The sequence below is a fragment of the Anoplopoma fimbria genome, chromosome 8 (genome assembly GCF_027596085.1).
Source record: "Anoplopoma fimbria isolate UVic2021 breed Golden Eagle Sablefish chromosome 8, Afim_UVic_2022, whole genome shotgun sequence".
NCBI classification, from domain to species: Eukaryota; Metazoa; Chordata; class Actinopteri; order Perciformes; family Anoplopomatidae; genus Anoplopoma; species Anoplopoma fimbria.
Genome location: NC_072456.1, coordinates 18638901 through 18663288, shown reverse-complemented (window position 1 = coordinate 18663288; position 24388 = coordinate 18638901). Strand labels below are relative to the sequence as shown.

At 39.6% G+C, this 24388-nt stretch overlaps 1 protein-coding gene across 1 annotated transcript; it reads left to right on the top strand.

The window, feature by feature from the left end:
- Positions 1-1468: 1468 nt before the first annotated feature.
- Positions 1469-6698, top strand: use1 (unconventional SNARE in the ER 1 homolog (S. cerevisiae)). The gene is made up of 8 exons (XM_054602972.1): positions 1469-1648; positions 2933-2982; positions 3086-3164; positions 3371-3523; positions 3835-3850; positions 3993-4023; positions 4263-4425; positions 5393-6698. Exons 1-8 carry the CDS (start codon positions 1550-1552, stop codon positions 5573-5575), a joined length of 774 nt encoding a protein of 257 aa, XP_054458947.1. The 5' UTR covers positions 1469-1549; the 3' UTR covers positions 5576-6698.
- Positions 6699-24388: the final 17690 nt, after the last annotated feature.

Genomic DNA, 24388 nt, shown 5'->3' with positions numbered 1-24388 from the left:
ATTCAAGAAATACATAACCTACATAATAGGGTAAACATACAATTTATAAGCACAGAAAAATGAAAGATGCCTAAAATGTACAGCATATAACAGTGGAGTCTCAAACCCTGGTGTCACTAAATGATACAAGTCACTGGAGGAGAATAAAAGCAGACAAATATGACCTCAGGTAATTAAGCATAACAGTAAGGAAAAAAAAAAAAGCAATTTAGTTTTTTAGTATTGTAAGTGATATCAGGTTAAAAGCTATAAGCTTGCAAGTGAACTTTTTAGCATACATTCTTTTTCACAGTTGGCCTGTATTATTCATGCTCCCCCCTCATCAGTTGGGTTCACATACAGTCTTGGTTCAAGAGGTTTAGGAATGATTGGGCACAAAAACATGAATGGCATAAATCTCATAAATGATCTCTGTCAGGCCCTTTTCTTATTAGTTAAACTGGTATTATTTGAGGAACTTCTTTTCTCAATCAGATGATAGTTTTCTATTTTATTGAACACGTTTTTATGAACAGACATCTCGCAGAGAAAAAATACAAATTAAATAAATAAAAAAAGGGATTTATATAAAATATACTGAAAGTCATAAGAATAAAAAAAGAACAAAGAGCAGAAAGGCCTTAAAAGGGGCATAAATCAAGAATGTGTCTTGACATTTCACTAGGTGAGAGTAAATGGTAAATGGTAAATGGACTGTATAGCGCTTTTCTAGTCTTCCGACCACTAAAGCGCTTTTTACTAATCATCTTCCGACCACTCAAAGCGCTTTTACATTACATAATCATTCACCCCATTAAAATGCACACCCATTCATACACTGATGACAGGGGCTACACATGACAAGGTGCCACCTGCCCATCAGGATCTCTCTAATCATTCACACCCATTCATACACCGATGGCACAGCCTTCGGGAGCAACTCAGGGTTAAGTGTCTTGCCCAAGGACACATCGACATGGACTGCCGGAGCCAGGGATCGAACCGCCGATCCTCTGATTGGAGGACGACCCTGCTCTCCACTGAGTCACAGCCGCCGTACATTTTTTGGAAATGAAATCTTTATAAACACAACAAAAGTAGGGCTTACTTTTCTCCAATTGCTATAATAATATATTTACACATACGAATGATCATGTTAATCATTGTCAGAAATAGATGAGTTTAAATTATCCTAAATAAAAATAAATTAAAGAGAGATATATCACGTCTACCCCAAAAACTTTTCTAAACCAGATGAATGATACAGGCAACATGAGCAAAAATAAAATGTATTTGTCATTTGTTTAGTTTTTATTGACATAAATCTCAACCTTAAACAAAAAGGAGACTGAATTAAGCGTTTCAGAGAAAAATCCTTTATTTATAAAAAAAAAAAAAAAAAAAACATTACATTGGGAATCCTATCAACGCAATCCACTGAATAAATCGCTGTGAAAAACGCTGGTTGGACCACAGACCGCATGGGTTGGACGCTCCCCCGTGACGCTCCTCCCGCGTCATCACTGAGCCTCTGACGTCGTAATGCTGCGACGGTGCGTCAGCTTCAAACATGGCTTCAAGATTAGAAATCAATTTTATCCGGTTATTGTCCCGCTGTGAATCTATCGCTTCTGAGAAACGAGGAGAAACCGAATGGAGGTTAGAAAAGGTAAGACGACGTGATGACGCGGGTCGCTGTGTCGTTGACCTCTGACCTTCAGCAGCTAACGTTTTAAGTTAGCATGGCTGTTGTTGTTGTTAGCTGCAGCTTCACGCCGCTGAGTCTGGTAGCCACGTCGCCACTGAACCCACTGGCAGGGTTTGATTAGATGCTATCTGTTCTGTGGTGTTAACCTCTCCGACACATGTTACACAGTAAACACATTTAGCTGTAGTGTTACAGTTGATTTATGTTAGCTTAGCTACTGTATTAATGACAGCTAACAGTCGCGTTAATATCTCACAGTGCTTCACCCACAGTCACACAGAATTAGTAATATCTTCATACAGTACCAGTCAAAAGTTTGGACACACCTTCTCATTCAATGGTTTTTCTTTACTTTAATTTTTTTCTACATTGTAGATTAATATTGAAGGAACACATATGGAATTATGTGGTAAACAAACAAATGCTCAACAAACCAGAATGTTTTATATTTTAGCTTCTTCAAAGTAGTTGAATGAGAATATATATATATATATATAATATATATATATATATATGTGTGTGTGTATATATATATATATATATATATATGTATATATATATATATATATATGTGTGTGTATATATATATATATATATATATATATATATATATATGTACCATGTATATGTGTATATATATATATATATTTGTCAAATAGTTTGACACACCTTCTCATTCAATGGTTTTCCTTTTTTTAATTTTATTTTTTGACTGGTACTGTATGTGTATATTTATATAAGTTTCCAGTTTATTTGGTAACACTAATGAGGTCTACAATCCTGCAACAAATCCTCTCTTTATGAAGGTTATAATGTTATAACTGTTATAGCAAGGTGTTGATTCAACTTTTTACAAACATTTTGGAGTTGCAGTTTGTGAGGCTGTGGAACTGTATTGATTTAAAAGAAAAAGTTGTTTCCACACTAATTGTAACAGTGAGAGTTGACTAAATGAATCATGCGGCCAGAATGACCATAACATCTATCGACTACTCTCAAAAAACAACTGAACATATAACCTTTTTTCTTTTTAAAGGTAGGATTTATTGCTGTTCATTTACTGCATTAGTTTTGGCTAAGTGTCCCAACTAACTATATATATATATATATGCTTGCCTTGTTTAAAAAAGAAAAGTGACAGCTCTGGCATCAAAGTTCATGTCTGTTTCAAACTATGTAATCCTCCAAACACATGTCACATAATGTGTATTTACTATCACTGCTTTTTTGTTTTGTGTCCTCCAGTATGTTGGTGCCCTGGAGGAGATGCTGGTGGCTCTGAGGAAAAGCCTGAGGTACCATCTCTCTTAACGCTCATGTATCTCAATGTAGGTTTCATTATTGCTCATTTGTAACACACATGTCAATAACAACTTGTGTTTTTTTGGGTTTTTTCAGCAAACCAACAACAGAAATACTGACTGAATATTCAAGAAAAGTAGATTTTCTCAAAGGACTCCTTGAGGCAGAGAAACTGGTCAGTGACACTATTTCTATATTATATGCTGAAGGTGTTTTTGTCAGTTGGATATTTATGGCAGTGTTTAAAAAAATCTCTTTGTTATTTTTGTTATATGAACTGTTTATCCCACAAACTTAAAAATACACAAAACAGTCATATCCTGTTTTCCCTCCTGTTTACACAATTTTCTAATCTCATCTCTCTCTTGTTATTGTTCACAGTCTTCAGCAACAGAAAAGGCTTTGGCTAATCAGTTCCTCGCCCCCGGGCGAACACCCACTATAGCCAATGAGAGGATGCCTACCTCTAAAACCGTCCACATGCAGACGAAGGCCCGGTGCACCGGAGAGATGAGGGACGAGCTGCTCGGCACAGTAGGTTGAGATGTAGACTCCTGATTAGTCAAGATATGAAGGTTCACTGCTGAGATTTACACACTGTGGAAATAAAAACCGATGGATAACATCTGCATTGTTTTACTCACTAATGATTCCACCTCCATCTAGTACTCCATTTGCACTTTGTTTACCATTTAAAAGTTTGACATTTTACCCCCAGGCTGGACTGTATTTTAACCTTCAAATGAAATATTTAAAGGTTTGGTAGAAAAACTAGACTGAGAAAACAAATAATAAAGGCCCCATTCAATCAAATTTATACATTTTCTTCTTTTGTTTCATGACAGGCACATTCAGGCAACGGTAAGACATTATCTTTTCAGATTCAAAGGTTTCTTGAATCAAGTATTTCAACTGAAAAATTATACTTTTATATTTAACCAAGCCAGTAATCCGATTGAGAGTGATGTACAATGAAGATGACGTTATCCTTTCCTCTCTATAGGCACATCGGAAACAGACTTGCGAAACAGAAGGTAAAGCTGCACATATCATGTATTGTCTTAAAGATGTATTTTCCATTATACTGTATTTATTTATTTCCTTTAAAACTGTAAAAAAACAACTGTAGCTACTGAAAAGTTTAGACTGATTTCCAGATATGTTAATCATAACTCCCTCCTCACTGCTTAATGCTTTTACACAATGGTAGACTATCACATTTAGTTGTGACTGTGCCTACAGTAAAATCTAAATGTTGTCTTGCCGTGTGCAGAGGTTTTCCACTGGATGAGCGTCAGTCTGCTGCAGAGCTGGAGGCCGTCCTGCACCACCACCACAACCTGCAAGAGAAACTTGCCGAGGACATGCTCAACCTGGCCCGAAACTTGAAGAACAACACTCTGGCAGCACAGAACATCATCAAACAGGACAACCAGGTAACTGGATAGACACCTGCAAGCATCGCAGTATTCATCAAACTGTATTTACCACATCAGGGATACTCGGATGTAAACTATTCATGTCATACAAAAGTTTCACCGGCCAAAATAATGACTAAACAAAGCTTTAACGCAGTAATACGTCACCCTGTCTGTTTCCGCTAACGTTTCATTTGTAGACCGAGGTTCATCAGAGACGAGGAAAGATAAAATTTGTTTATGGGAATATCCTGAATATTTAACCAATGATTAACGGCTGCTGTGTGACGAGTCAGTGATAACAGATACACTTTGTTCTGCATTTATTTGACCGGCTGACTGAGTGTGAGAAACAAGAAATACAGTAATTATTGAATGAGATTAATTATACGCGCGTAAAATATAGGTGCAAGTCTTTCAGAACAGCATCAACAAGGAAAAAGGTAACGCATGCACACTTCTCCTTTCCGCAAAAAAATAATTAATTACTAAGTTTTGATCCTACATGGATCTTCGTCAAGTCAGAATGTTTTGAAAGTGGAAACCACACCCATATTCATACATCACCACACCAATAGGCAAAGCTCTTTAATTGAAGCAAGATGAGACGGAGGCATGTGACTGGATGGTGGATGGCTGTTGTAGTTTTTATTAAAGAGACCGATTGTAGGATAATATGAGCAAAATGATGAGATTAAATTAAAAGACTAAGTAATGTAAAATTTTTGTCAATATGTTTTTAAATGTCAGATTTTAACTTTTTCTGTGGGATATGGTGTTTGACATGCAGTAGATGTATTTTGGAAGTTTATTATGTATCATTTTATTCTTCGGTTCCTCAAACATTTTCTGCTCCTGCTGCCATTAAAAACAATCTAATAATGTCTGAATAAGAAAGCTGAGTTGTAAATGTGTGTGTGTGTGTGTGTGTGTGTGTACATTTATCTGTGTTTTTACATCAGTTGTGTGTTCCCTTCCCTCCCAGGTTCTGAGCCAGTCCATGCGTCAGGCCGACATGAACTTTGAGAAGCTGAAGACGGAGTCGGAGCGACTGGAGCAGCACACCAAGAAGTCCGTCAACTGGTTCCTGTGGCTGATGCTCATCCTGGTCTCCTTCAGCTTCATCAGCATGATCCTCTTCATCAGGATCTTCCCCAGACTTCGATGATGACCGCCTACAATCCCGAACTCTTACCGCTACGCCCTCCTGTGTTTACAGAGAAGTACCTACATAGGCCTCGTAGATCTGCACAGCTTGTCTGTGTGTGTGAGATGCAGATCAGTAGTGGTCAGAACCAAAACAATCGAAACATTTGCACTTTTGAAACAAAAATTCTTCCTCTAGACAAGCTGATGGAAGTTAAAAATGTGGTTTGAAGCATCGGTGTACCTTTTTTCTTAACAGGATATAACATTAATCGAGGTGAAGAGCTTCTTGTTGGAGGGTTTATGCGAGCAGCAACATAAGTCTTAAAAGCCAAACGGCACGGGCTGAGCCTTAATTGTTTTAATCCCTCATCAGGTAGGCTGCTAGCCATTCTATACATGTGTGCACTTCTCACTTAGTGCAACCTAAGAAGAAAAAATGTTTTCGCCATGCATGCATCTTAAAAAGTTCATGAGCCGTCCATCCTCTACTGTTTATTAGCCACAGTTTCTCCACTATATTGGGTTAATTGAACATGTAAAAAAAATAGACTTAAAAACAGCTGTGGGTGTGCTAAAACGTTACTTTAACTGCCCCTATTTGGCATTTATATGCACAATATTAATGTTTAATAAATGTTTTATAACACTATACTGTTGCTAAAAGGACATTTTTAAGTGTTTGTCAACAATTCTAACTTCTATGAAGACATTATTATGATTATATTTACTATATTATCATTCATTATCTGTTTCTAGTCAATATAGTGTGTTTATGATCCATTCATTAAATGTTTTTATTGTGCTTATTAATGCTAAATAAGGGGGTTAAAACATTTTACTAAAATGTAGTATTAATATAAATTGCAAAACAGATTCCAAGCATCAGTTCAATTTTTCATCTTCTGCGTTTAGTGTTGGAGACATTCGTCTTTAGGAAGTTTAGATCTTTGTGCCGTAAGTTATCAGTTCACCACTCCTCAATATGTCCGAATTCCCCCAGTCCAGTTTGTTGTTGATGAGTCTGTATGTGTTGGTGGTTTATTCCATAAATGTCCATCAGGTGATGATGTGTGTTATGTTGGTGATGACTGCTGATGTTGATGAAGTAAGATTTTGTTCTCATTAAAATGACTGTAACCGCGTGTCATTCAGAGTGGCTGTTTTTAATAGTGCATACAATCACAGGAAAGGAATTCCATGAAACTACTACTACAAAGACTCTAAATTATCAACATTTCCTTATATTATATTAGCATAATAACTGAGGGAACTGTGTGACTTCTCCTCATGATAAAAAAAAAAAAAAATACCGAATTGCGCCCTCTGTTGTTGAAAATGTCTGATGCAGTGACTTCATGTGTCCACAGAGTGTCAGTCACATCACTGACATATGAACAGAGAAGTGACCTCCATGACCCTCGTGGCCGGATCAAGCCGTGGATCCTAAATTACATTACATTACATTCCTAAATTAACCCCACTACTCATTTAGAAGTGATCTGAGGACTGAAGTATGGCTAAATAAAGGCAGTTGGCTAAATAAATCACACAGTGGCTTAATGTGACTTCTGGCTAATCTGTGCGTTTGTCCGCTTTTGCTCCTACTAGATTTAGCCTGTTGTCATTTGGGGATCAGTGCTTGGAAACTGTGAATTTCAGGCGGACAGACGCACTGAGAGAGCTTCTCGGAGGTTAACATTCCTGCTGTGTTGTCAGTCTGACTGTCATCTGAGGACTGTGGAGAGGACTGGCTTGTCCAGGCTTGCAGCTCTCCCCCTGGCCCTTCCTCTCTCTCTCTCTCTCTCTCCCCCCCGGCTGCCGCCCCTCCTCACGGCTGGCTGGCTGGCTGGCTGGCTGGCTGGCTGGCTGGCTGGCTGGGCCGAGGCCTGCCGTGTATTTTAGGATCCCTGGGGGGTATTTTGCCTGCTGGAAGCCGAGGTATGCAGCCCACCAGGAGACCAAATGAGGTTGTGTCACTGCGGAGGATCATCATCCCTCAGTTAAATCACAGCTGTTTGCGCCTCCATTCTCAGGCCTTTGCTAATGCTCTAACTGTGTATGATTGGCTCTCTGAGGCTGCAGCTACAAGAACATGACTTCATCAGCGCCGCGGTTTCTCGCGTTCATTATGGTTCTAGTATCCCATTAGCTGAAACAGACTGTTTTCATCTCAGTTTCCTACACAGACTCCAGAGTCTGGGACATGTTAAGAACCAGTTACTATATTCAGCAAATGCCTCTAGATCTTTGGAGCTCATTAATGGCACTTTTAACCTTTGACCCCGGAAACTTGAATGGGTTCCTTCCTGCACTCTTTTCCCACAGGGACACCCTGAAAATAGTGCTTGTAAATTGAGCTGAATCAATTCAGTGCCATTGTGAAATTAGAGCCTTTATGAAGCAGTTATAAGTTTAAACCAGCTGTAAAAAGAATAACACCGGTATTTTCCCTGAGTGTTTCCGAATAGTTACTTGTAATTAACTGATTAGCTTATAGAATTTGATGCATTGTTGTAGATTTAAGTATCCAAACTACCCAACAAACACAGTAACACAGTAATTCATCATTTATAATAATCATTTAATTACATTATATAATAGTTTGACAGGGAACATTCTGCCGTACTTAAGTAAAATTATTAAATGCAGGGCTTTTACTTGTATGGGAGAATTTTTCCAGTGTGGGTTTGCTACACTTATTAACTTGAAGTAAAATATCTCAATGTATCTTCCTACATTGGTTATGAATAGTTAAGGAATTATTCCCACTGCTTTATAAATCAGTTTCAAGCCATAGATGTTAACAACTTTTGGGTAACGGATAGACAGCAACCTGGGATCCCAAAAACTGTTGTGAAATTAATAAATTGATCAAAAAAAATCATAATTTAGGAGTAAGAAACAAGGAATATAATTTGATGCCTGCTGATATTTGAGCTGGTGTGTTAGTGTGTGAGTGTAAGTGTGTGAGTATGTTTAAAATAGGTTTGATCTTTCCAAACAGCAGAGAGCAGAGAAATTGTTAAGCATGAGAGAACCTCCATCCCCTCTCAGCGCAGCGCTGCGGCTGTTAAACATCAACACTCCGTCTTTTTAATTTAGTTTTTGGCTGCAGCTACAGTGAGGATTTGGGTTGCCTACAGAGATGAAGGAGATTTTTCCTTTAATTCTCTTTCTTTTTTTTTTTCCACTACTTCCTTCAGGGAGCATAAGGGTAAAGAGGGCTTTTCTTTTTTGTGTGTGTGTCTTTTTTGCTTCTTGCCAAAGTGTAGAATGTGTTGTAATTTTAATGACCTAATGGGAGCGTAAAAAGGCTTCACTTATTAAGCTTCTATCGTGACTCACTATCTCGCACACACATACTCCGATTCATGGAGAACAGAACTGATCTGCTTCTGTCTTTACTCTCACTCACATAGGAGTGGTTTACAATTTACAGTTAAATCTCCATGAGTCAATAAACTCCTTTATTTCGTTTTATTGACTGCTTTTTATGGTTTTAATTTCACATTTTTTTAGTCTGTAATTTCCCGTATTACTTAGGTCAGATATGGAAATCGTGTGTACAACTAGATACAAGTTAGTGGCGTTAAAGCACCAGGGACAGTGATGGAAATAAGTCATGTTTTACTGTTCTATCCCCCAGAATAGTGTTGAAAGTAGTAAATCAAACCAGCTCCGGTGCAGTTAACCTTTATCCACAGAGCAGTATTACAGTTTACAAGGCACCGCTGCATTGGTAAACTTATATTAAAGCAGTAAAACCTTTATTTGCTGAAGTCTGTGTCTTCGCTGCACCAGTGTCGATCATCAATCTCTCGATCTCTCTTGTCGACACAGGTGCCGTGGACGTTTCATGTTGTTTTCATTTTGCCGTTACTGTTTCCCCTCACCACGACCCGCCTCCCTCTGTGTGTGTGTGTGAGACTGTTTCTGTATCTATGTCTGTCTGTGTGGTTTTGTTGTGTCTCTGGCTCTTCCTCTGTCTAGTGAGGGCTCATCTCAAAACTCTCTCTCGCACTCACTCACATGTACAGCATTGTTGTGGAGCGTTCAAGTGCCCGAAGCACCGAGAAGGACCACTTTCACCTCTCTTGCTGTATCTGTGACAGCTGAGGATCCTGGTGGAAGTAGATCACAGATAAACCAAGCAGCCATAACACAGTGTGTGTGTGTCTGTACGCACCTGTGTGCTCTTCGCCTGTGCATGCACGTGTGTTTATTGCACCCTGAAGACCAGTATGCCATCCTCTGCAGCCCCCTTATTGCTGTATCACTAGCAGCCTAGTGTCAACATGTGGGTTAAGGCACTGAACCTTCAGGCCTATTTGTCAGGCAGTGTGGCGCTGAAAGAGTCCCCAGTGAACGAAACAACCTCCCTGCTGGATTCCGCTCGGCTCTTTGATGTATAGAGTCCAGGTAGCGCTGCTGCTGGGAGATTTCATTTCTTGGTTCTCTGCTCCTTCACCTTTCAGGGATTCAGGATCTCCCAGCGGGAAGGACTGGAGAACACGGCTGCTGCTGGTAATACAGGAGGCTTTGTGGCTTGATACTGAGGAGAAAAGCTTGTCCACTTGCTTGGCCATAAAGGAATAGTTGTATTTTGGGTAAAAATGCTTTTATGCTCTCTTGCTAAGGGTTTGATACCTGGAACTGGAGCAGGTTAGTTTAGTTTTGCATGAAGACCGGAGACAAGGGGGAAAGCTAGACTGGCTTTGTCCAAAGGCAACAAAAATACACCTCTCAAGCTCACTATTTAACACATGTAATCTTGTTTATGTAGTCTGTACTAAAACTAATGTGTTAAAGTGTCAATTTACCATTTTAAAGTTTTTTGCAAACAGCAGAGACTGCAGGAAGTTTTCTGGATTAATTGCTTTTCTCTGCTTTATATTATACAAAATTAAATATTTTTCGGGTTTTGGACTGTTTGTGAGACAAAACAAGTCATTTAAAGACGCCACACTGTTATAAAGGAACATGTGATGCAAATATTTCAGACAGAGCCTGGATGGCTTTTTTCCCATATTTCCAGTCTTTATGCTAAGCTACGCTAATGGCTGCTGGCTGTAGCTTCTTATTAAATTGAGAGTGCAATTCCATCTCGTGCAAAAAGCAAAAAAACGTATTTCCTAAATTGTCTAACTATTTCTGGTGTTTAGAACTGGAACTGGGACATGAGGAAAGAAGTCGCAGGTGTCTTGGATACAGCGCTTGTTTTTCTCTGAGTTGAGATTTGGATCTGGAAAATCGCTGCTCAGACGGGGAGGAGGCCTTGAGGGTGTAAACTGTCAAGGACGTAAAGGTGCTGTAGACAACATGAAGTGGGAGAGGTTGAGGCTTTGGGCTCGGCCTGAGGCTGGAGCCAAGACTGGGATGTGTCCTTGGGGGGGTGAGGGGTGGGTCTTGGGTTCATCCCAGGAATAATGCGCTGTTTAACAAAAGTGATAAGTTGGAACCAAGCGCACCTCTTCTGGGCCTCCTCAACGTTTTCACCCCAAGCTGCCACAGCAGGTGCAGGGCCCCTCCTGAAACAAGGGAGGCTCCTCAGGGTAGCAGATTAGGGGTGTGTGTGTGTGTGTGTGTGTGTGTGTGTGTGTGTGTGTGTGTGTGTGTGTGTGTGTGTGTGTGTGTGTGTGTGTGTGTGTGTGTGTGTGTGTGTGTGTGTGTGTGTGTGTGTGTGTGTGTGTGTGTGTGTGTAAAATCTTTCTGTTATTGCTTTCTTCTGCCAGGTTTCTCTCTAGTTTCCAACCAAACCTGTATGTGTTTTTTTTTATGTGAATGAACAAAACTGTGAAACCACAAAATGTACCCAAAACAAGGGAAACTGCTTTTGAGTTGAATACGGACATAATCAAATATCTGTCTGTGTGTGTGTGTGTGTGTGTGTGTGTTTGTGTGTAAAATACTGTGTTGATAAAAGGCCTGAATCCTTGGCTGAGCTGTTATTTGTTAGGATGTTGGAGACCAAGGTTTCTTTCAAGGGTAGTTTCAACGTCATTCATCTCATGTTTTGTCCACTGGGTTGGTATGTCAAGGCCAACCAGATGGATCGTGATTAATTACAAATACAAAAGTGCCACATTTTTTGCAAAAAAAAATTGTCTCCAAGGTTTCCTGCAACGTGTTGCGTTCTCAGTGTTGCCTCTGAGAAAATGAAGCCCAAACAGCGAATGTTGTGATTTCAATACCAGACATTCTTACTCTGTTGCAAATCATTTTATTTTGTAAATGTAACATATTGTGTTCCATCATATTTTCCATCCCATTGTGTGAGTGCACTAATCCTGCCTCCACATGGGTAAAAGTGGAGTAGACAGTACTCTCCTCTCAAATCCATCATATTCCAACCAATCCAGAGCAATACTGCTTGTTTGGCTGTCAGGCTAACTCCGGCTCTTTATAAATAACTATTGATTATTTTCTCTCTCTGTTCCTTCTGTCTTGTTAAATGACTGGATGTCTCAGTGGGGGGAGACAGGGTAGAGGATGCATACAATAGTGAGCATCTTCAGGTATAGAAAAAAGGTTGTGGCTCCTGGAAACCAGTGAGACAAACACTGTGCTCGCAGAACTGTGTTTTAGTTCAACACAAAACCATTCATGAATGGATGAACCGCCTTACTCCTCCTGCAGGGTGAGGATGTTTGACTTGCTGGATACTTTTGGCTGCAGAAAGATGTATTTTTGGAGACCAGTGAAATATAACAGCATTATAGATATGTACCACTCAGATTTTTTCAGTCCCAATACCAATATCAATACTTGGCCTTTAGGTATCGGCAGATATGGATTACAGATCCAATACCAGTGTTTAATTAATAAACTCTGTGCCTCGCTGTGTGGAAGTCACTGGGATCATTATTTAATGTGTAAGGCAACATCAGGCTTGACTTAAACATTACTTTCTTAACTTTGAGAAACAAAATTTAACATATTTAACAGTTATTTATTAAAATAATGGTATCTAATACCAGGTTGTAATTATAAATACAATGGTAGAGGACTGAGTGAATAATAGATTTATACAATAGTCGAGCAACATATCTCCACATAGGACGAACAATCATTTGTATTTACAGTAAGATATCAGATAACCTTCTGTTTTTACAATTTCCAGGTACTTTATACTTGTAGATTTTAGAGGAAAATATTATACTTTTTACTCCACTACATTTATCTGAGAGTTGAGGTTATTTTGCAGATATAGATTTTACCCTTAAAACATAAGATTCCTTTATTTTTGTAAAATGACTTTAAAATATTAAAATACCTGTAGAAATACCAGTAAATAATGTAGCTAAAATCAGTTCCAACTACAACAGTAAAATGCTACTTTTACAATAATACACCAGTAACAATAATCCAGAATTATAACAATATAACACTCACAGTCATGTTTGTCTGTGTAACAAATACTTTTTTGATACTTTAAGTACATTTTGAAGGTAATTTTACTGATAATGCTTCTGCACTTTTACTAAAGTATGATATGAATGCAGTGTTTTTAAACTGTTGCATTGTTACTTTTACTTTAGAAAAATATCTGAATAATTCTCTCACCACTTCTGATAATTAAGACACCAATATAGCAAACTTTTACACTGAGGGTATTAATACTATCAGTTTCTCTGGAGGCCAGGTGTCGTTAGCAGCTTCAGTTGCTTTGGTGAGAACATTGCACTTCTCAGTAAATGTCACTGCTGCTGTAACAGATACTGATACTGTATTCTCTCTCATCTGTTATTTACGTGTATCGCTCAGTTTCTCACCCATTTTTACACATTTCCCAATCCTTCTTCCCCCTCTCCCCTGTCTCCCCCTTTCTGCCTCAGTGCATCTCACACTGCAGCAGAAGAGAATAGTTAATGCTGAATAAAACATCACAGCAGAGAAGAAGGTCGTGAGAAACCTTGACCTGCAGTTGTAATGCTTAAGCTCTGCGTCGGAGGGTTTTTATTTAGTAGCTCAGAGATCTTTTGGCTAAACCCTCTCCATGGCTGCTGCAAGTCAGTGGGATAAATTAGGCACTAACTGTGGCTGCTGCTAAAGGAAAGTGAGAACATCTTCTATATTTTTATTCTGCCGTGTGCGATGTTCAACTTCAGTTCAGTGATTGACACTGACGAGTTAAAGCCTGACCCTCCTGTTCTCTGAGCACCAGCGCTGCTGATAGGAAATGGAAGAACACTGGCAGAGCTATTGATCACATTGTTCAGAGATGTTCAAATACGGCAACAATCCTTATCAGCTGATCCACTCCAAACACAGAGGAAATCCATATGGCTGAACATGAGAGAAGACAAAAGATTGAATAGAGTTATAGAAACGTTAAATATACTTGTAAGGGACATGTGTGTTATAACAGTATGGGGATTATGATTATAAACAACAAGTATATATTATATACAAGTATATATTATATATTACTATAAATAGTAAGTATGCATGTTCTTTATCACTTTTCACCATCAACAAGCTTCTGGCAAAAGTCTGCTGTTGACCAAATGTGTTGGTTTTCTGCATGGACTAAACTTCTTAGGGCAGTCCACATATTTTAAGATCAGGACTATGGGAAGACCAGTGCAAAAGCTTAATTCTAGCTTGATTTAGACATCCCCAAAGCATCCAATAACGTGTAAGGTTTAACGTTCTAGCTGATGGTTTGATTTTGTCCCGAAGAACTCAGTATTAATCTTTCTTCTTCATTAATGCACCAGCTCCACCGGTGACCACCACCACCGTGCTCCACAGCTGCTACAGTGTCCTCAGATTTGAACGCCTCGCCCTTCCTCCTCCAAACATACCTCTTGTCATTGTGGCCAAATAGCTTAAAATTTGCTTCATCTACAAAACCCTCCTCCAGAATGTTTTTAGCCGTGAGACCAAATAAGATGTCAATTGGCCGGTCCAGTAGTGTCCAACACTTTGGTTTATGACCAGACACCTGACACATGTCTTCTCTACTTATGTTACAATGTTTACATTTTACTTAGTTTACGTACTTATTTCGAGCCCAAACCTGACCTTTGGTTTTGTTGCCTAAACCTAGGCAAGTGTTTTTGTTTGAATTCACAACGTTAACCAAGTGTTTACTGTGACCGTGCGCAGGTCTACCCAGTGCGTTTCAAAGTGAGGCCATGGGGGTCTGAGAAGAACGTTAGCAAGTTGGAATGAGAATGTGCTGTGTTTGTTTGTTTGTTTGTTTGTTTGTTTGTTTGTTTGTTTGTTTGTTGTAGAACTCACTTGACTTTGTGTTTACCTGCATTCCAGCAGTTTCTGCATCATTACAGTCCTGTTTTTTGGTGAGTCTTGTTTTTATATCTGACCATCAACAGTCACAAAGCAAAGTGTGACAGTTTGGTTAAGGAAATTAAGAGCCATAAAGTTGCATGACATTTTTAAATATATGTCCTTAGTATTTATAATATTTTGACTCAAAAAATACATAAATAAAAGAAACCAAACTTATTTGTTTTATTTTGGGACAATGAATCTGTCACAGAAAAAGAACGGTTACAGAAAAGTGTCTCTGAAACTTTTGGCCACTTTAAACTGAGTCCACTTTATTAAATAAATGCAGGAACATCTGCTGCTGATACGGTTACATCATGTTCCCAATCATCACCTGTCTAATCTCAGCCTACCTGCTTGATGGAGTTGGTTATTTTCGTGCACACTCAATATTGATGTCCTAATTTGGGCTATTTTTTTCCTTATACATGTTTTCAAACTTGGGGTTATTTATAGTGACTAGACACACTGTACTCCCACACAGCCGGCCTCTTTCAGGCATGCAATCATCACACACATACACACAAACACACACAAACGCTTACACTCTGTCAAGTAAATGTCACTACATTACAGTAATTCCAGCTTGCGTAAGTATAAAGCGACAGTTTGTTTGTTGACTCCCAGACCCCTCGCTGAACTTTTACACTCATCTTACCTCCCCGATCCCTCAACTTCCCCATCCCCTATCCGTGTGAGAACATAAACAAACACTGTTTTTATTATTGTCATACTGGGAAGTTTTAAGACACAACACGGCCTGCCCCCCCCCCCCGGTTCCTCCCATTCTCAGTGTGCAGAGCGCTGGCCCTCTGGGGGTCACAGAGCAGCGCTGTGGTCAGTCAGGCCTGAGTCTCAGGATGTTGGAGTAGCATGCCCCTGGGCTGTGGCTGGAAATAGGACTTGGGAAGAACGAATACTTAAAGCCTTGATGGCTTCCCCCCCCTCTTCTGCTGCTCCGGGACGGAAAAGGAACAGGCCACACACAAACACACACTCTGACCTCTCTGTCAAACAACTGACAAGAACTCGGGGACAGTACTTAGGCTGCCCTCCACGGGGTCGATAACAATAGCAAAAGGCAGACGGAAGAGGAAACTAATCAAGCATTCGGCCAGTTTGTTTGGCAGCTATGTTGCTACTAATTTTGTTTGGGGAAGAGTCGGTTCACAAGGGGGGAGGAGGGTGGGCGAGCCAGGTTCCTATCTAAGAGTAGCAGTTAGTCTCATGCTCTCCCTGTAACTGATGGTGTCATGAACGCTGCAGTCTGTCTTTGATCCTCTCAGAAGAAGTAGCTCTCACCTTGGATGTGATGTATTTGACGTCCAGAATGGGTGGTGCGCGGCTGAGTGTGTTTCCTCTGTAAACACTAATACAATGCTGCTGCATTTATTCTACAACCAAGCCTCCCTCTCAGGAAGTAATTAGGTGTTTCCCCCTTTCTCTTATTTGGTCTCAGTCGGTCTGTGTGCCAATGAGAAAATACATTCTGCATCAGCCGCTCAGGTTTATTTTTGTAAGGCAAACTCAACGTTTTATTTACTTGTTACCCCTTAATGATAAACCTCTGCTATCACTACTTATAGTTTGTTGTTAAGAGCAAATACATTTCGATTGCATGTTTTTGAATTTGATAAGAGACAAGGCTTGATCCAAACATTATCAACAATTTCCTGCTCTCTTCTTCTCACTCAAGGATTCAGGCTGCATTGATGAATATTTAAGTCCTTAGAGCATCGGATATATCCATTCATGGAGGACACAGAGGATCATTGTCGGGTCCCTGTGTCACTGGAATCCTGGGAATTTTCATCCCTTCTCTGATCTGCACTCACAAGTCCCCCTGTGGGTGTTTTCACATAAAGAACGGGGTTGACAATCAAAACTATAAGTTAAACATTTTACAGCAAATTACATCCATCTAATTGTTTATCTACTTGTAAATAATAACATAAATACAGCTGGATTCATTCACCAATATTATTTAAAGAAAGAAAAGTGGTCCAAAAATCAAACTACCACTTTGCAAAAAAAAATCTTTACAACTGATTTGGTCAATTATTAGAGTTCTCAAGTTATATTTTATTAAAGCAAGTGGAAAGATATAACAAGGTGAAGCCAAAGTCATATCGTCATATTCAAACCTGCTCCATTTGCATCTGTAATTAAATGCAATTTCTCATTCAGCATTTCTTTTATTGGTCTTTCTGAAGAAAAAAAAGTGTATTGAGAGTTTACTTTTCATATTCTAAGACAAATTGACATCCACCACAGCAGCTGCTATAAGGAATTGAAGTATTTGTGTTTTACTATATAAGCACAGGAAAAACTACAGCCCTCATAAAAAACTACAAGCACATCATCTACAAATAAACACAACAATCTGCTGTTATTACAGGCATGCGTGAGCTAGAGGCAACCCCTCGACTCACTCATTGTATTGCCTTTTCCGTCCAGCCAACACGTAGCGCGTGAATGTCTGATGTTCATTAGAGCCCCGACGATACATTATCATTGAATAAACAACAATATTAGGTTGTTTTTTATGTTTTTTTTTTTTTTTTAAACTACCCTCCTAATCTAAACGGCAGCTACACAAGACACTTTTGAGAAACGTGACTTTAGATATAAGCGTAGTTACAAATGTCAATGTGGTTTTGAATCAGATTTTCTTACTTCTGGAACAAAAGTTTCTAAGAACTGAGCTCTTTGCATGCCCTGCATGTGTACGTACATGTGTACCCATTCACAGTGAAAGGAAGCAACAAAACAGCTTATCTCTGTATCTTCCTCCTCCCAGAGTGTGTAAGCCATGCTTTGATGTCGTGCAGCACACACTATCTTCCCAAAGCCAATGCACTTTTCCCCCATGAGCCCTCGCTGCTCGGGGTGCTGTGACATTGACCTGACCTTGACTGTCCTATGTATTTACTTATGTTGCTCTCGCTGTCACTCTGACAACATGTGGATAAAGCTGTCACTGACACATCCTCTCAGGAAGGGCATTCAGGTTCAAGCTGGCCGTGCAACGCTCCACCCCAGTTCCTTATCAATGATAAAGCTAATCCTTTAGCCCTGCACGTGGCCTCGTGGACCCCTGAACCGCTCATCAGTGTGAGAACAAGTACAAATAGAGGGGAGCAAAGGAGGACAAAAAAAAAGCTGAAACAATCTGGACGGGGAGGGAGAGAAAAATATGAGAAGAAGACACAGAGGTCAGGAAAAAGAAGAAAGTCAAAAATGGAGAAGTTGGATTCAGATTTGAGAGTTTAAGGAAAAAGAGCAGGTGATGGGAGTTTGTGCACAGAGACAGAGGAGTGGGCAGCAGAGGTGACCTTGATGGTCTAATCTGTTTATAGATAAGTGTGTTGTTGTCCATGTGTGGGAAAACAAGGCTCTCTGGGATGTGTGTGTGTGTGTGTGTGTGTGTGTGTGTGTGTGTGTGTGTGTGTGTGTGTGTGTGTGTGTGTGTGTGTGTGTGTGTGTGTGTGTGTGTGTGTGTGTGTGTGTGTGTGTGTGTGTGTGTGTGTGTGTGTGACCCAGGGTTAAGTGTCTCACACAAACACCAGGGGTGAACTCACAAGGACACACAACACACATGATGGAGGGGGGGGGGCTGGGTTTACTGAGGGGTCCTCTAGTTCAGGACATTGTGACACAGATAGAGCTGTCTGAAAGAGGAAGTCAAACCTTTTCCTCAAGAAAATAAACTGCTATATGTCTCACCTTATCTTCAAAGTGGTTGGGGAATTAATTTGGTGAGCGTGACATATAGTACCAAAGGAAGTAGATGTCAGGAATAAGGTTACGTGTTGAAATATCGGCCTTTGTCACGTTTGCTCTAACCACTTAATTTCAAAACAGACAGCTGAAGAGAGTTATGTAACTGCCTCTTTACTTCCTGTTAGATACAAATAATGTTTAATGAAGCCAAGCTAACTTATGATTATTATTATTTTTTTCATTATTTTGTTGGTCTAACAGTTCAAAACCCCAAACACATTCAATGTACCAGTGAATATCCACATGTAAGAAACAAAAAACAGAGAAATTACCTAAACAAAGAGTTATAAAATTGTTTGCTGGTTGTCGGGTGATTTTCCTCGATTGGGCCAGAAAGAGAAATTAACAAAGTCAAATTATCAGACAGTTAAAAAAGATGTACAAATAGGTATTTTGGCGAGGTACAGAAATGAGGAAGCGGAATGTAAAGTATGCAACTGGTGATGTGGTTGTTATTGGTTTCCTTTTCTTGTGGTTAAGTTGTGGGACTGATATCGGCAGAAAGTTAGTTGTGATTGAGTATGTTGCTTATTTGTTCAGTTATTTATTGATTTTTTTTGTTTGTTTTTTACTTATACATTTTTTTAGTATACGTTCCAAATAAAGTATATTAAATTAAATTAAAATCCATCGTCGCAGATTTTTTTGTCAATCGAAGCTAATTGAATAAGCTGCAGCACAAAATTAAGTTTCCTTTCTTTTCCATTTATTTTTCATTGAGCTGGATGTTACAACTACCACTAGCTGCCACTGGCACATATAAATGGTCTTTATAAAAGTGAGTAAATAGTGAATTTGTAGTGTTTTTTACAGAATTTGATCTAATTAAATGAGAGTTTTTTTTATCTCCCCCTTGAGCATAATATAACTCCTGGATTACATGTACGTGTGTAAGTGTTATGCTGTGTTTCTGCAGAGTTCATCAGCTCTTCCTATGATAATAAATCAATGAATCTAAAGCCTTGAGGAGCATAAATGAGAAAAGCAGAATGGGAAAAGCATATGAGTGCTTTAAATATCTTACAACATGTGCATGCATGACTTGTTACTGAATCTGCTGCTGAGACTCTGTACAACTGTGTACAGGAAGAGACTCTGAAGAGCTGATTTACATACAGTATGCCCTCTGTGATTCGTAAATCCCCCGTAATGCATGTCAAGCTGCTTTATACATAGCTCAGTGTACCTTTGGTTTCATTTTCTTTAATGGCAGAGATGATTGATCAAACCGAGACAGGCTAACAGAGGCAGACAGACAAACTGGAACTCCGTGGATCAATCCGGCGACCTGGAAGGCAGCCGTTATCAACATGGATTATCAACATGAGTTGTGTGGTCTGTGTGGGAGATTTATCGGATCACTGAACGCATCATAGGGCACATAATCATAGTGTTGAGCCGGCCGCGGTGTTCTTTCCAAAAGCTTTAGTCTTCCTCATCAATGGCTTAGTCTGACATCTAGTTATAGTCAGCAGCTTCCTTCATCTTACTCGCTGTTCCTATTTCAGATAAGTGGTTTCACACAGTCAGCTGATTCACCTGGATCAACAGTTCAGTTCCAGCTTCTCCCCAACCCATTCAGAAAATGGAACTAAGACAGGTTAAGAGTTATTCATCCAAAAGGAAATGTTCTTATTCAAAGTGCTCGATATACATAGGAACGAAAATACATGCATAGCATCAATAAACTGTATGTACATAATGTAAGATAAACTTAATTGCTCCCACAAAAGAAAACTGAAGTGTCACAGATTCAGTAGTACAAGATGCATTATATAGATAAGTCACTTTAAACAAGACTAAGACTCTACAACCATGCTAGCAGCTCTTTGAGGCTAAAAGCTAAAAACATGCTCACAATGACAGTGCTGTTTTGCAGGTACACTGTTTATCATATTAAACAACTCGGCTCAGTTAACATTTTGAAAAAGAGCCACAAAAATACCAACGCCTGTCATCCGCCCCCACACCCACTGCACCTGTACAGGAAGAAGAGCTGATCCTGTTCCACATCACAGACCTGCTGCAGTATGAGTTCTAATACGGTGTTTTGCATGTAAAGTTCATCTGAAACTCTTTTGACTTATGAAAGGTAAAGAGGGAATTCATTGATTTGAATCAGACATTTCTGCAGATGTATATAAATACATAACTTCCGTTTAGCAATAGTTAATGTTACATTACATTACAGTCATTTAGCAGACGCTTTTATCCAAAGCAACTTACAATCAGTAGTATATTACATATCATTCACCCATTCACACACTGATGACAGGCTACCATGCAAGGTGCCACCATCAGACTCTAACTAACATTCATGCAACATCCAGTCCACACCGATGGCAAGCCTTCGGGAGCAACTTGGGGTTAAGTGTCTTGCCCAAGGACACATCGACTGCCGAAGCCGGGTATCGAACCCCCGACCCTCTGATTGGAGAACTACCTTACTCTCCACTACGCCACAGCCGCCCCTAATGTGTATGCAGCGTATCCTGTTGTGTGTGTTTATGTAATCTCCCTTTTCCGAAGTCATGTCTGCAGAGGCTTCAGAGGATGGATGTGAAGATCCTCCACATGAGAGGACTTAGTGTGGAACCTCTTCTTCTAATGACAACCTGCAGTACTTGTGACTGCATTGTGCGATTGAGACACAACAAGGGAATCAGACAGTGGGAGAGGTGGCGTTGTTTGTCTGTTTGTTTGTTTGTTTGTCTCAGCTGCAGGCTGCAGGGACTGAAGTGCAGGACCAGCAAGTGCTTAAAAGTGTAAATCAGTAACACAGGGAGTCGTTTGAAGAGGATAATCCAGGAACGTTTTGTCTGTTTAAGCTCATGACCCTCTCCTCGGTGGACATCTCACACTCGTAAACACGGAGATGCCCTCACGCATACACGGACACACACACACACACACACACACACACACACAGGATGAACGGAGGTTCCTGCTTCCTGGCTCCCCAGGCAGCTAATTACGGAGCCTTCCATGCCAACAAAGGAAAGAGACTCTCTCCATTCACATTTATTAATCCCCCCCATTTACAGGCTGCAGCTCAGGCGACTGCAGAGAGAATGAGCGGGAGTTTGTTTTGCCTTCTGGATCTGTGTGTATGTATGTGTGTGTGTGTGGGGGGGGGAAACAGACAGAATATGTAGCAGGAGTTAATGTTGTAGACATTTATGTTGGGAAGGCAGGAGGGGGAAATACAAATGTGTGCATTTGTAACTCATTAACTTGGATGTTTGAATGCCGACGGTACAAATAAATGCTGCTTCTCTCCAAGGAGCTGTTGTATGTCAGCTGACTGCTGCTTCCTTGATGAGGCTGATGCTAATTCAAGATATCATTTGTTGAGTAGAGGTATTGGAATCTGTAACAAGGGAGAAAAGGGGGTTCAGTTTATCCATAATCAAATAAATCAATTGCCCCTTGTTCCCTGAATGGAAGCACCTGCATTCATTATGTTTTTATGTACACTCATTAATTCATGTTTTTTATGTCTGTAATTTATAAAGTTATTGGACAGACTTCCTCCCAGCTTTAGGAGGTTTCTATTAGTTATTACTTTGCCTTGATTCGTATGTTCAATACCTTGCTGGACCTGAAGGCACAAAAAAAGAGAAAGGAAATGCATATATTCTGTTGTGCTGCTGCTGACCATGTTATAAACGTGGATATGTGCTGTTTTGCCAGAAGACACAAAGATGTACCCGGGGACATTAAGGGCTTGAGGAACAGCTTTCACTGACGTAATGACTGTGCATGTTTTTCTTCAACTGTCACCCATCATTGTGTCATTCACATATCTGCATATATCTTCCGGTCTTAATCAACTTCCAGATACCAGGTGGAAACGTCCAAAATCTGCCCCAGAGCTTGTTATAAAACAGAGAAGTGTCAACATGTTAATGACAGGCACTGCGGCGTTGCAAATACCACGTTTCCGGTAGAGAATACTGCCTTTGTAAGATACAGAACTAGTGAAAAGAAGATGTTCAGGAATGACCAGACACCCACGCTCAATTTAAAATTATTTATTTGCATTCATTAAATGAAGCAATGAATCTGTACAACCTCAGAAATCTGTATATATGCTAACAGATCCACACTATGTTCGTTTGACATCGCCCAAATCTCCCTGCACTCTGGTCAGATTTAATCAACTATTTATTCACAACGTTGTATCCCTTTGTCCCGGTTTGACATTTGGAGTAAGTGAATTGGCTGGAGTTTATTTTTAGTGCCACCTACTGAAATGAAGTCGTAGTACAACGGCTGTGTGCTGCTCAAGTGCTGCATGTGTAGACTCCAAACTGCACTCCACCTAGGTTAGTGGGATAAAAAGCCATTCACTTGACTTCCTCTACTCCCACTGCAAAAAAAAAAAAAAAAAAAAAAAAAGGGAAAGAAAGTGGTGTTATGCACAGCACCTGAATGGAGGTGGGACAAGAGTGTGAAGAGAATACGATGAGAGAGACTGCATGTGTGTGTGTGCGTGCGTCCGGTTGGCGTCAGACAGCGTGACTACCACAAAGAGATCTGTTTTGACTAGATTCCACAACCCTTAGTCCTTCAGACCTGTGACATTTAATCTCACTAAGACCTCATTTACTCTGTTCACTGGGTAACAACATTCCTCAGATTAACAAGCCTGCTCAACAAGCTCTGAGCAGAGTAGACCAGTACGTACCCATCCAAGCACACAAACTGCACCTCCATGTGATAAACAAGGCAAATGTTCTACTTTTTTCTATTATATTATCTTCTATTGGTCCTCTGTTTCAGCCATCCTGTAGGTGCTAGTAGGGAAAACTCCCAGGTATAGTGTGCCGTTAAATTCCATCGTTGGGACAGGTTTCATTGTGAGGATAATTGCTATGCAAATCTGAGGGAACTGTGTTAACCTTCCTTATTACTGGCAGGTTGTTTTTACTTCCTTGCTGCAGGGCCAAGGCAGTGTGTAATGTTTACACTGCTCCAAGACACACAGCCATGTTGTTTTGGCCATAAATCTCTCTGCTTCTATGCTGCTTGAAATTCACCTGAAAATATTTGTTTTTTAAAAAAACGACGACAATTTTGTATGCAAATAACTGTATGTATGTAAATGTGTCCTATATCGGTATTGACTCATGTCGGCTGATAAGTATGCAAGAAATGTATCTATAGAGATGATAAGATATGTTTGCAAATTAATGAAATGTGTTCAGTATGTGAATCCACATGAAAACTGTGAGCTTAAATCGAGGCTAGTCTTCAAATGATAAGAAATACAAGTTCATTTTGTATTTGGTTAAGAAATGACACTAGAAAGAACATCTTTATATAGTTTATTCTACAACCAAATAAAAATCCTAATAAAAAAACCAAGTAACAGAAGAACACTTATTCAGCTGATTACTGCTAAGAAGATTAGTCGATCAAATAAGGAAATTAAACTGCAACTATGTTAATAGCTGAATTGATTAATAGTTTTTTCAGTCATTTTTTTTTTCATTTTTCAAGATATTTTAGCAACCAAACTTTAATTACAGTTTCTCAATTGTGAAAATAATCTTCTTTTCTTTGTCATACTATATGACAGTAAACTCACAATCCTCGTGTTCTGAGACTGTTGGTCTTTTTGAAAATCATGGAGGGGAATTTTGTGATATTTTGTAAACAACATAATGAATTGAGAAAATTATCAGGAGATTAATCATAATGATAATATTTGTCGGCTGCATCCCTACAATGGTTATTACTGCAGGGCTAT